We start from the raw sequence: 14,071 nt of genomic DNA, 5'->3' as shown, positions 1-14,071 counted from the left end.
ATAGACTATATTTAAGTTCATGATTTTAAAAATTATTTGTTTTACTTTATCTGTATTAGTGTTTCGCCTGCATGTTTGTATGTGTATCACATACGTGCCTGGTACCTGCAAAGGACCGAAGAGGGGATTGGATGTTCTGTAACTGAAGTCAAGGATGGGTGTGAGCCACCATGTTGAGTGCTGGGAACCAAAATCAGGTCCTCTCTGAGAGCAGGAAGTGGTCTCAACTGCCGAGTCATCTCTCCAGCCCCATATTTAAATTCTTAAGTGGCAGTTATTTTTGATTTCAGAAGGCAAAGAAAAACTGGTGGTTCCTTTCTTAAATTACATATCCTGTCTTTACTGTAAAGAGCTCATCCTAAATCATCTTTTCCCCCATATGTATGTGTGTGCACATGCATGTGTGCATATGTTTGTGTGTTCACATATTTCTCGATGGCAGTCTTTAGCAGGGTCTTCACTGAACCCAGGGCTCGCCATTTCAGTTAGTCTGGCTAGCCATCTTGCTCTGGGGATTCTGCCTGCTTCCCATTCCCACTTGATAACTCACTTTTATACTACCTATATTTAAACTGCTATTTCACTATATGTGTGTATGTCTGTGGTGAGTGTGTAACATGAGTGCACAAAAGTGGATGTCAGAGGACAACTTTCAGGAGTCAGCACTTCTCTCCTTCCACTTCGGTTTGTGGCAGGGTCTCTCTGCTGTTCCTGCCTAGCTGCACTCTCCAGACTAGCTGGCCAGCAAGCTTCTGCAACATTCCCCATTTCTGTCTCCCACTTAGCCACAGGAGTACCGGGATTACAGATGTGCACGATCACAGTTGGCTTTTGACGTGGGTTCCAGTGATCGAACTCAGGTCCTTAGGGGTTCTTTCCCTGCTGAGCCATCTCAACAGTCTCTATGCCTATATTTAATTCTTATTAAGAGCAATATTGAGGAACCACAATGCCTAACTAAAATCCTTTGAGTTGACAGCTCACAGCAGAGCACATATTGACTAGACTCTCTTCTCCAAATGCACTCTTTTCTTTCTTTCCTTTCTCCTTCAACATTCTCAACCCTGGCTCTCGCTCAACAAAAAAGAGGTGATCGCCTTTACCTCTTCAGATATAAAATAGAGATGCCTAGTGAAAATTATAAAGCATACAAATACACCTTGATTTAATAATATACTTCACACTTTAAAACCCTGGAGGAAAATTAGCCTATCTCTCCCTTTAACCACACAGCTCTCACCAAGGAACTACTGATAGATGGGGGTCAAGAGCTAACCACTTAAACTGTACTGAGTGCTTTCTTGCTATGTGCCAGGTACTTGAGGATTTCATATCCACTGCTTTCTCTCCAGCTCACACTGTCACCCTCACAGGAGGTGAAGTGATCGTCCAAGGTCAGACTACAATTAAAGCTTTGAAGACAAGTAAACCTGGTGTCAAAGTCTAGGCTCTTCCTACCACATCATGTTGATAGGAGAAAGAACCCTTTCTTTTCAAGCTATAATCTAGGAGAAACAATTCTTTCTTTCTCCCAAGCAGGGTCACGTGTGCTTTTATTATTTGTGAGAAGAAATTAAGCGCCCCCCCCACCCCGAAAAAGACAAAAGAGACGTGTGGGGGTTAGCTTGACCTTGGGAAGGTTTAACTTGGGTTTTGCACAGCAAAATAATAAAGAGCAGAAGGGCACTTCTAAGGCATAGGAAGTGATGTAAGCACAGAAAGTGCAGCAAGATTTGGCTTGCTCAGATTTGGAGAGGAAAGCAGTGACTAGCAGGATGGTTGCTGGGATCTGGGAAGGTCGTGAAGGGGTGGGAATGTTATGCTTTAGGGGGTGGGGGTCCCAGTACAGACAGGACTAGCGAACAGTCTACCCAGCTCACATGATAGGCTACTATGGATAAAGTCTGGAAAGGAAAGCCAAGGTGGGCTAACACATGAAATGTGGGCTCCTGCAGCTGACCTACAGGACTGAGAAAAGGCAACTGAGGTGCAATGGGCATTATGTGATTATCAGCCATTGCATGGCTTTGAAGAGAAAGACGGGAGAGATTAAAAATTAGCAAAAGTGAAGAGATTAAAAGACAATAGAAAGGAGAAAAAAATGATTTTTCAAACCTGAGAAGGCATTCTCCCTCCCCCCCATGAAATCATACTAGTAAAGAACGGGAAGGTAGGGATTATTTTTCCTACTAACAGTGCAAAGTGGTAGAGAGAGACTGACCTTTGGTGCCCTACTGAATGAAAGTACCAACTACCGCTCCTTTTTTTTTTTTTTTTTTTTTTTTTAGATACTACATAGCCCTGGGAGGCTGGAACTCCCTGTGCAGACCAGGCTGTCCTCACTCACAGCTCTGGGACTAAAAGCATGTGCTGCCATGCCCAGAAAAACCTCAGATTTTAAAGCACAAACTGGCAGAGGTTTCTGTTTGAGGCACCAATGTATGATTCCTAGAGAAGCAGGAACCGGACACAGCAAGACCGCATGCCTGTGAATAATTCATCACGGGCGCTAAGCTCTCCTCCCTTATGAACTTTTGCAGATGACAAAAAAGCAAAGAAAAACTTCTTTTACTGAGTCATGAATAATACCTAAAAGACAATTCCACTGAGATTATCTGGCCTAACGTACCCGAGGTAATCCCAATTTATACCTAGTGATTCATCGTATCAATAATTTAATGTCTACAACTAGAAAAAAAGAAGGAAGGCCAAAAATTTTAGCTGATTAATATAATAAAGAAGAAAAAAAATAGTTCAAATTACTTAGTATTTTGAGCAGGAAGACAAATACCATTGAGAAATTTAGCACAGGGGCCAGTAAGATGACTCAAGGAGTAAAGGCTCTTGCTCCCAACCCTGAGGACTTGATTTCGATTCCCAGGACCCAAACAGTAGAATGAGAAACCAGACTCCTGCAAGCTGTCCTCTGATTTCCACACGTATATCATGCCGCTTGTTTTCCCCAGCACACACACAGCAAATAAATAATGATTTTAAATTCCGTAGAGTACAGTTGACTGAACTAAGAAGCAAATGTACGACTCCTAGCCAAGCAGGAGATCAGACACAAAAACCCTTGCATATGTATGATTAATCTATCACAGGTACTAAGCCCTCCTCCTTTAAAAATGTTTGTATAAAATAAAAAGGCAAAAGACAAACACTGAGAGTGGTGGATCACTCCTTGAGTCCCAGCACTGAAGAGACAGAGGCAGGTGAGTCTCTGTGAGTTCAAGGCTAGCCTGGTCTACAAATAGAGTTCCGTGACAGCCAGGGCTGTTACACAGAGAAACTCTGCTTTGAAAAACAAACAAACAAAACAAAACTTCTTTTACCGAGTCATTCGATGCTCTCAGAGTATGCGGAGTACGAGGATTGCATAGAGAAGGAAACACATGCAATTCCTGCCACATGCAATGCCTAGTCGTGAAGTTTGAATGTCATTGGCCCCCGTAATCTCAAAGTGGCTGAAGTGTGAACTTCAGTTGCCGTGTGGCTCTGTTGGAGTGGGAATGGCCTTGCTGGAGGAAGTGTGTCACGGTGGGGGTAGCTTTGAGGTTTCCTCTGCTCAGGATAGTGCCCAGGGAGTCAGTCCATTTCCTGTTGCCTGCAAGATGTAGGACTCTTAGCTGTTCCTGCAGCACCACATCTGTCTACCTGCCACCATGCTCCCCATCATGAGGAAAATGGACTGAACTGTAAGCGAGCCCGCTCAATTAAATGTTTCCTCTATAAGAGCAGCCGTGGTCTTGGTGTCTCTTCACAGCGATAGGAATCCTAAGACACTGGTAGAATGAAAGATAAAGTGGAGCACACAGGCCATTAACACAGCTCCGGCAGGGTTTGCTAAGGGAGCCTTTGGAGAGAGCCTGAAGTACGACTGCCGATTGAGTAGGAGTAACCCACGGGATGAGAAGCATTGCAGATGAGGCAAGAGTTTTCAAGACAGAGGAAATATATGAGCAAAGGTCTGGAATCAGGAGAGTACAGTGTGTGCTCAGCTGGTTGTTTGACAGAATTCTCGTGAAGTTGAGTGTGATCAAGCCAAATCAAGCTGCTCCTGAAGCCCAGCTAAGAAAATTCTTGCTGCACTTTCTGTGTTTACATCACTTCTGTGCCTTAGAAGTGTCCTTCTGCTCTTTATTATTCATACTTGCTGTGCAAAACCCAAGTTAACCCTTCTCCAAGACAGGCAGAGTTGGGGCTGGAATGAGCGATGTGTGTAAAAAGTGTGAGCTACTTTTACTCTAATCTTATTTCACTGATGTCCAGAAAAATGGTAGAATGAAAAAAAATATATTTTCAAGAAAATGGGCTGGGTGGTAGTAGTGCATGCCTTTAATCCCAGCATTTGGGAAGCAGAGGCTGGAGGATCTCAATGAGTTCAAAGCCAGCCTGGTCTATAGAACAAGTGCCAGGACAGTCTCCAAAAAACTACAAAGAAACCCTGTCTCGAAACTCCCTTCTCCCCGCCCCCCAAAAAAAGAAAAGAAAAGAAAGAAAATGGATGGTACAGCAATCATCACATTAAGTGACACAGACTCTCTTCACAAAGGCAGATACAGAACGTCTCATAAGCTGGGCGGAGGTGGCACTTGGGAGGCAGAGGCAGACAGATGTCTGATTCAAGGTCAGCGTGGTCTACAGAGTTCTAGGCGGTCAGAGAAACCCTGTCTTCAAAAGCCAAAACAAAACAAACTGGGGGGGGGGGTATGAAAGTAGAAGAGAAACAGCTAAGGATGTGGAAAGAGAAATCAAAAGAGAGTGGATAAGAGGAGAATAAAGTGTAGAATGAACAGGTTTTTAATACAGAATGAAGCTTGAGAGGTTGGAGAAGACAGATCATAAATTTCCTAGGTCATGTGGCTTATGGGCATCTTTAAAGAAAAGAGTTGTTTTAAGCAAGAACATGGCATGATATGACGCGTCCCTTACTTTATAAGGTCATCATGGTCAGCCTATGGGAAATGAATCACAAAAGGGACAGATCAGAGGCCAGAGGCCAGTTAGGAAAGACTAAGACACCTGCAATTAAGAAGAGGCAGTGGAGAATGGATAGATTGCCTCAGAGTTAGAATCAAGAGAAACAGGTTTGAGGGCTCTATTCCGGAGCCCGGAGGCTGCATCCCTGAGACACTGTGGCACGCTGTGTAATGGCTGAAGGCTAGCTTTTCCAGGCTCCCTGGTGCTAGCAGCAGTCTTGGCACGGTGTTCTAGCTGGTTAAATCAGCCTGGTGGGATTCTTTCCTCCTTCCAGCCTTAACAACTGAGGGAGCTGCTGCAGCTTCTTGCGGCCAGATGGGAAAGGTCGAAATGAACTGATGAAACCTCAGCCCCGACAGCGACAGTCACGGATGTCACCTGTCGTTTGTGTGCATAGACGATGTCTTGTTCATCAAGTGGATTTGTATTACTTGCGATTGAAAAACACCTCATATTGTGCAACTGGAAATCTCTTGGACAGCAGAATATCTGAGTCTTTTGTAGACTCATTTGGAAGACAAGGGAACATCAGGAAACCATTAGCACAGGTAGCAAATATATCCAGAGGAGTGGGAGAGACGGTGGAGGAAGCAGGGAAAGTGCAGAACATTTAGAAAGGAAAATCACACACCACTGTGAGAACTCTATCGTTTGGTGATTTAGTCTACGTGGGCACCTTCTGCTTACACAAACCAAAGGGCTTAGCTATTACCCACCTAAGCTATATGCCAGTTCTTATGCTACAAACCTGTATAGCATGTTACTGTACTAAACACTGCAGGCAACTGTAACACCATTGTGTCTGCGTCTTTACACACATCAAAACATGGGGAAGGTCATAGGAAGTGTTCGGATCTGCCATAATCTTGTGGGGCCACTGTTGACTGAAAAGTCTTTGTGCAGTACATGACTGTATTTAAGACAGTATATAGAAGCTGGAGAAAGAGAACAGTGGAACCAAGCAGCCAAAGATGTAGGAAGAATAATACTGGGAAGCTGGTGTCTGAGAAGCCAAGGATGGAGAGCTCTCAAAAGAAAAGACGCGCCACCAGGAATACCTAGTAAGGTGCTGTGACAAGGGGCCCCATCCGCTGGCTACCTCCTTCTCCCCCTCACACTGTCCTCACTCAGTGCCCTCCTGGAGTTCCTCTCTGAGCCCCACTCCCCCACAGGTCACCCCCGTGCCACAGTAGCCCTGGGCACTTGTTCCATAATAGCACTTCCCCAATGTATCCTAAAGCCATGGCTTTCTGTCTTTCCCGGCCTTCCTCTCGCCTCTTCTCCTCCACTAGATTACAATCTCAGGAGGAAAGGGATGGTGTCTGTGTTATATTTAATCCCCAGTGCCCAGTACACACAGACAGCAGGCTGGGAAAAGGTTTTGTGGTATCAGAAGGCCGTCACCGCAGGAACATCTAGGGAAATGGGAAAGGTCGGTATCCGACGGGATACTTAATGGGATACACCCACCGTTATTGCTAAAAGCTTGTGCGTGAGGGGGAACTGAAGGCAAACGGAGGTGATAAATTGATAAAAAGTTGGAACGGCATGTGGTGTGGACCTGGGAGAGAAGTAGAACTCCAATGAATCTCAAGCTAGAGGGCAAAGTTTTCCTTCTCTCTTCTCTTCTTCCCCACTGAAAATTTCCTGAGGTCAGGTTAACAGTGCCTGCAACTGACAAGGGATGGGTACACAATAAATCCAGAAAGATTGTAGCTCTGTGTCTGCAGGGCCGGTGACAATGCCTGGCATCAAGATGCTCAAGCAAAGTAAGCAGGTGAAAGGCAGGGATGTGGGTACCGCTGGGAGGAACGCTAATCACCACAGGAACGCGCCCAGGTAAGAGCAGAGAGTTTGTTTCCAGCCTCACTGGCGCGCCACCTTCGCTACCCTTCTGTTTGCATGCATCTTTCCATCACTTACTCACAGGACGCGTGGCACTCGAAGAAGAAAGCAACGCACCACTTCAGGTGACAAATCACTGCTAAATCACTTCTTTTTAACCTCACACCCACTCAATCCTGCTTACCAGTCTGACAGCGTTCCGGGTCCAGGTCCCCAGCACACGCGTTGCAGCCATCTTACTCCGGAAATAGCCACCGGCCGCCCAGCTGGGAGAGACGCCTCCTCCAAGAGACCAATCCCAAGACGCGAGACGCACCCCCCTGAGCGGCCAATAGGAGCGAAGAAACGAGCCTCCCACCCAGCAGCCAACCAGGGCGCGGGGCGGGGCCGGTGGCAGCCCCAAGGCTCTGCAGAAGAGTATTAGCGGGAGAGGTAGAAGTGGGGGAGGAAGGGAGCTCAAAGGGCCAGGTGCTGCTGTGCAAGTACACACGCACCAACAATCACCTTTTTAGTTCAGATAATGGAGAGAAATCACGTTTAGGGACTGCAGAGATGGCTCTTGGCGAGAACCTGGGTTCAGTTTCTAGCACCCACATCAGGTGGCTCACAACAGTCAGGGGATCCTATGCCCTCTTCTGGCCATCTCTAAGCACCTGGTGCAGGTGCCCGACTTAGACACACCCAGGTGTGCACACACATACATAAATAATTTCTTTTAAAAAAAATTAAAGGCACACAAGAAAGGGCACTCATTGAAGACTTGAGGAGTCAGTAGCAAAATGTCCCTCTTGGTGTTGCGCTGTAACCACACTGAAGGCAGAAAAATAGGACATTTCTATATTTTGTAGCAAGGTTTGGAAGGATGACTTTTTCCTAAGTCCAATACTGGAACATTTCTTCATGACTAGCATCTTTTCCTCCCGTGAGGTGTCCTTGAGGTTGTCAAATTGGCTTCTCACATCTAAAACAAACACGCCATCACGACGTCTTTCAGTCTTAGAGAATGTGGTGGTCAGAGGCAGCAGCCTAGCATGAGAAATGAGTCTCAAACCTATAACCTTTGAAGAAATGTAAAATTGAGCATAAGTGGAATCGTAAAGGGAACATCAGAAACCCAGCACCAGGAGGGTGCGCCTGGGGCGGCAAGGAAGAGATATGGTATTGTGAATCAAAGGCCAGTCAGTCTGAACTACATGGTGAGATCCATTCTTCAAAACTCAAACAGAGCGGGAGACAATGAGAGTGAAGCAGAGCTTTCTTCCATAAGTGGTGTGTACAGAAATGTACACATTTACTGTATAAGTGTCAGTGACATCCAACTGTTCTTGTTCCTTAAAAATCCGTACCAATGTCTAAGGGATTAGACGGAATAAAATGGGGCAATATTTCTTCAGCATTGGAAAATCAGTGCTTGCGAAACAACAATCCCAGGCTTCTCACAACTTGCTTAACTCCACACGGACACACAATTTTACCAGTCAGTGTAACACGTACAGCTACCGTGGGCGGTAAGTATAAAACATTGCCTTTATCAGAAATTCTGCAATAGCAGGGGATGTGCTGGCGCACGCCTTTAATTCCAGCGTTTGGGAGGCAGAGGTAGGCGGATCTTTGTAAGTATGAGGCCAGCCTGTTCTACAGAGTGAGTTCCAGAACATCCAGGGCTGTTACACAAAGAAATCCTGTCTCAATATACTCTCTCACACACACACTCCCCAAAAAACTTCTGCAATAATCAAAAGAACTTAATTTTAAAAAAAACTTTTTGCATTAAACTTTTTATAGGCACACTGAATAGACTTAATCCCACATGCTCCTGCTTATACATGAGAAACAACAGTTGTTCCTATGAAGTGAATGAGCGATAACTATGTAATCTCTTAGGTCTCCCTTAATTCTTTCTTATTTCCAGGAAACAACTAGGTTACTTCTTAACTTTATCATCATATCTCAGTAGATACTGTTCCCATATCTGATTGTGTTCTTATCTTTGTGCCGATGTTTTGGAACCTACTCACTAGATCAGAATGGGTATCTCTAACAAGCGTCAAGTGATGCAATTCTTGACCAACCAATGGTGTTTTTCGTTAGTAGACCAGGAGTGAGGGAAGGAGGAAACAAGGGAGAAAGGAAGGGAGAGAGAGAGAGAGAGAGACAGAGAGTAAACCTAGGGTCTTGTGCAAGCTAAGCATGCTACCACTACCACTGAGCCTCATCCCCAGCTATCTGCCTGTCTTTTTATTTTGAGACAGGATTTCTATAAGCCGTCTGGGTGGCCTTGGGCCTACGATTCTACTTTCTCAGCCTAGTTAGTAGCTAGGATTACAAGTGTGAGCCACCAAGTCCAGCTCAGCCCACTCCCAGAACCACCTCTGTCCCAGCAGTAAAATGGCATTTGAAATAACAAAAAAAAATGGAATTTTGAGACAGATAATGTTTATTTTCAACTTTAACATAGATAATGCTAGATTACTTTGCAATGCAATTATACAAAATAATTTGTGTAATAGCTGTACGTGGGAGTATTGTTTCTCATTTGACAGACAAAAATATTTAACTATAGCATAGTATTATGGTATTAATTTAAAGCATCTTAATTTATAAGTTGAGCAGGTCTAACATGTATTGGTTCTTTTTTTCCTCTTGGCTTTTTTTTTCAAGACAGGATTTCTCTGTGTAGCTTTTGAGCCTGTCCAGGCACTCGCTTGGTAGACCAGGCTGGCTTCAAACTTACAGAGATCCACCTGCCTCTGCCTCCCAAGTGCTAGGATTAAAGGCACCTGCCACCACCGCCTGGCATTTCTCTTGGTTTCTTGTTTTTGTTTTTGCTTTTGAGACAGTCTCACTATGTAGCCCTGGCTGTGCTGGAACAGGTATGTACACCAAGCTCCCAGAGACTACCTGCCTTTGTTGACGAAAGGCATGTACCACCCACACCTACCCTGGTTATTGATTTTTCAAATGCTTCCTTCATGCTTTTAACCTTTTTCCTTGTTTTCTTATTGATTTTTTTTGATACGGTTTCACATGGCATCCCCTTTCCTTGAATATGGACCATTGTGGCCAAAATAGGACCTGTTGTGCCTACTAGGCCGACACGACCAACTGAGCTGCACTCCCAGACTTCCGGGTGATTTTTCTCATTGACTTGAGTAGTGCTCTCTAAACTATGCAGTAACTTCTGTAAAGCCGCGAGTCCGCACTGGTTTTTTGGTTTGACATTTCCAGTTCTCATATACACAATAACCTGAAAGCTCTAGCTTGAATGATCTTGTGGGGGTTTTGTTTGTTTGTTTGTTTTGGTCTTTCTTTTTTATGACATTGGTATTATTTCTGATTGGGGACTGTTGTAAATAATGCTGCTTTTGACAGACACAAAAGACAAAAGCTTTTGTGTAGACACATTTCTTTTCTTTTTGTTTTGTTTGTTTATTTTCCGAGACAGAGTTTCTCTGTGTAACCCTTGCTGTCCTGGAAGTTACTCTGTAGGCCAGGCTGGCCTGGAACTCAGATTCACCTGCTTCTGCCTCCCAGTGCTGGGGTTAAAGAAGTGCACCACTGCTGCTCAGCTGGGTAGACCATTTCACTTCTATCAGGGACAGAACTGGTAAAGGCCTGGGTAGTGCAGCGTTCAGTCTTTTGAGAGTATGCCAGGCTGTGTTCAAAGGGACTGCATAACTGTGCATTCACATCAGCAATGGCTCATGAAGATTCTCTGGTTTCTTCACATCCTTAAACACTAGTGGTTATCTTCTTTAGAGCCATTCTAGGAGGTTTCACATACAATTTCACATAGCTTTGATTTCTAGCTACCTGATGGATTAGCATTTTTTTAACATAATGTGGCTTCTATTTTGACTGTTTATAGTTAAAATAATAATAATAATAATGCTTTTTTTAGTTTAAGTCTAAAAGAGCGATACCAAATTGTATGTATGCATGTACTATTTGTTTGTTGTTTGTTTGAGACAAGGTCTCCTGTGGTCAAGGTGTTATGGGGTATTCACCAGAGAAGACTGCTCAGATTTGGGTTTAAGCCAACAGAAAGTCCTGCAGCAAATGTCATTTTCCTCACCTTTTCTTAATCACAAAAATAGGAGAACTCCATGGACTGTTAGATTCCTCTACATGCCCTTTTCCCAGTTGTCCCAGATGAACACTGGGGTGGCTGCTCTCTTTTCTTTCGTAAGTGGCCACTGATTCACCCAGGTGGGATCCTTAGAAAGCCGGGACACAGGATCAGCACGATACTTGTCAGCAGCGTCTTAATCCCTCTAGAGTGAGGACTCTATTTTCTATCAACAGTCTTTCTTTTTTTTCAAGACAGGGTTTCAAGGTATATAGCCCCGGCTGTCCTCTAACTCATTCTGTAGAACAAGATGGGCTTGAGCTCAGAGATCCACTTACCTTTGCCTCCAGAGTGCTGGGATTAAAGGGGTGTGCTATCACATGCAGCTGGTGTGTCAAATGTCTTAAGTCTATCAATTTGTCTGAACTTAAGCTTTAACTCCAACTAGAGATTTGGGGATTCTTTAACTTGACTTAAATTACTTTGTTATCCTATGTCATTTTATGTGATGTTTGGAATTTCTCAGCTCATCATTTTCTTACTGTCTCAGACTTCCCTTTGGGGATAATTTTTGTTTCTGAAGTGCACATGTTTAGGGTTTTGTTTTGGTTTGGGTTTCTGAGACAAGGTTTCTCTTGGTAGCTCTGGTTGTCACATAACTTGCTCGGTAGATCAGGCTGGCCTCAAGATCAGCGATCCCCCTGCTTCTGTTGAGTGCTGTAATTAAAGGCATGCACTACCAAGCCTGACTGCAGATCTGTTCTTTGGAAATTCACTTAGAATGAATATATCTAGAGCTGGACCTGGATCCCCAACTGGTCAAAGACAGAAACACCAACCCCAAGCTTTTATTGTGGTCATCAGCATAGCACTATACAAGCTTATTATTATTGTAAGAGTTATTAGGGCCAGAGCTGATGCCCTGGAAACCCTAACATGCAAGGCTCAGACACACATCTTCAATAAACCATTCTAAGGGACTAAGAGAGGAGGGGGGGATGAAGAGAGGAAAAGAAGGGAAGGAGGGAGAGAGAGAGATTCAGTGTAGTCACATTTGGATAAGGAATAAGAAAATCCAACGACCCACTTGAGATTGGTTGAATGAATATGGCCCCCAAAGGGAGTGACACTATCAGGAGATGCGGCCTTGTTGCAAGTATGTCACTGTAGGGGTGGGCTTTGGGTTCTCCTATGCTCAAGCTACTTTCAGCATCACAGCCCACTTCCTGTTGCCTTTTGATCAAAATGGAGCCAGCTCCACATCTACCTGCATGCCACCATGCTCCCTGCCGTGATGATCATAGACTGAACCTCTAAACTGAAGATGCTACCTCAATTAAATATTTTGCTATATCAGAGCTGCTGTGGTTATGGCGTCTCTTCACAGCAATAGAAATCCTAACCAAGACACCCTCCAAATTCATCTTTGAGGTTTAGGTTTGAAGTAGAAGGCTGGAAGTGTATATAGCTAAGCAGTCCTACCAAAGTATGGTCCTGCCCATCACTGATGCAACATTGTCTCAGATTCAGTCTCTCCTGTGGGATGGTCTGATGAATTATCAGAACTGTGTGAAATATCTTCCCTGCAGACAAATTCTCCCCCTGGCTGGCTTTAGCCTCCTTTTTCCAGCATGAGATTCCTGAGAGAATCTCAACTCCAAATGTCTCTGTAGACTTTACTTATTCCTGTAAGGTCAGTTACAATGTTATCTATAGTTTCTTGGCTAGTTTCTCTTTTTCTTTCTTTTTTAATCAAGTCAATTACATCTTTGAGTGTTTACTTTTCTTTTTTAAAAATATTTATTTATAATGTATACAGTATTCTGCCTGCAGGCCAGAAGAGGGCATGAGATCTCATTATAGATGGTTGTGAGCCACTATGTGGTTGCTGGGAATTGAACTCAGGACCTCTGGAAGAGCAGCCAGTGCTCTTAACCTATGAGCCATCTCTCCAGCCCTCTTGGCTAGTTTCTATACCATACTTCTATCTTGTTCACTTCCTTCTACCACCAAAAGAAACTAGAATGGTGCAAACAGATCAGAGCCAAGAATACATAGCAGGAGTTCGAAATTAGAACGCACAAGCGAGGGCGGAGACACAGCTCTTTGGTAGAGCGCTTATTTGGCACGCATGAAACCTCAACATCAGTCCCTAGTACTATGAAAAGTAAATAAAAAGCTTACTTCAGAGGAGGTTGTGTTTCTGCAATAGGAATCTAATATGTAAGATAATCAAGATACCACAGGGGCTGGAGAGATGGCTGCTTTTCCATAGGACCCAGGTCAGATCCTCAACACTCACTTGGTGACTCACAACCTTCTGTAACTCCAGCCCTGGGGAATTTGATGCCCTCTTCAGGTCTCTGTGGGCACCAGGCACTCATGTGGTGCACGGATATATGTGTAGGCAATACACCCATACACAAAACAAAGTGATTAAAAAAATACAACATTTATATTCTGTTCCCAAAGCCACAGTCTTGCCTCAACTTTTTATTATTTTTTGCCTGTAAAAGTACATCACTGTTATCTCTTCCTTTGGGTGCTCAGGCCTCTAGTTCGTGGTCTTCATACTGATAAGGGGCTTATGCCTCTCCCTCTGGTTAGCAGACTATGAGACAATGAAGTTTTTCTAAGAGTCTCACACTTTGGGACAAAGGAAAAGCTGGGGTTGTATGCTGGCAGGGATGGGGTGGGATGGGGAGGAAGCTTGTTTCCCAGGGAGAGATTTAACAGTTCTGAAATCTGTTAGACCACCTTGCAGGAGACACTAAGTCAATGATGGATCAGTTTTGGCCTTGGCCACACCTCGACCAGGATTACTTAAGTTATTCATTTCTATTGCACCCTACTTAAACCTAGACCTGGTCTATTTTTTCCTCTTCCCAATGGAACTGCTCTTCATTATTACTCTTTTTTTTTTTTTTTTTTTATTATCTACTAAGAAGGGATGGCTGAACCTACTTTGTTAGGGTTTCAGGAGCCCGGGCTCTGATGGTGAACAAGTTAAGTAACCATAAAACCATAGTTAATAGTCCAAATCTCAACTAGGAGTACTGCCCTGATTAGTATCTTGGAGCATGTTCTAGATTGGTTTAAGTAATCTATGTGTTTCCAGAATATTGAGTCAGAATTGTACTGAGGTAGTGATGTTTACACCACACAATTCAGGCG

General features: G+C 44.0%; 1 protein-coding gene across 1 annotated transcript in view; it reads right to left on the bottom strand.

Moving 5' to 3' along the window:
- The window catches only part of Dbt (dihydrolipoamide branched chain transacylase E2), a 34,691-nt gene extending 27,583 nt beyond the window's left edge, over positions 1-7,108 (bottom strand). The window contains exon 1 of the mRNA XM_038311377.1: positions 7,013-7,108. Within this exon, the coding sequence (XP_038167305.1) occupies positions 7,013-7,063 (51 nt within the window). The 5' untranslated portion in view covers positions 7,064-7,108. The remainder of the gene's footprint in view (positions 1-7,012) is intronic.
- Positions 7,109-14,071: the final 6,963 nt, after the last annotated feature.

The sequence above is a fragment of the Arvicola amphibius genome, chromosome 14, assembly GCF_903992535.2.
Source record: "Arvicola amphibius chromosome 14, mArvAmp1.2, whole genome shotgun sequence".
Taxonomy (NCBI): domain Eukaryota; kingdom Metazoa; phylum Chordata; class Mammalia; order Rodentia; family Cricetidae; genus Arvicola; species Arvicola amphibius.
Note: the sequence above shows the minus strand (reverse complement) of the source record. Positions and strands in the feature narration are given on the sequence as shown.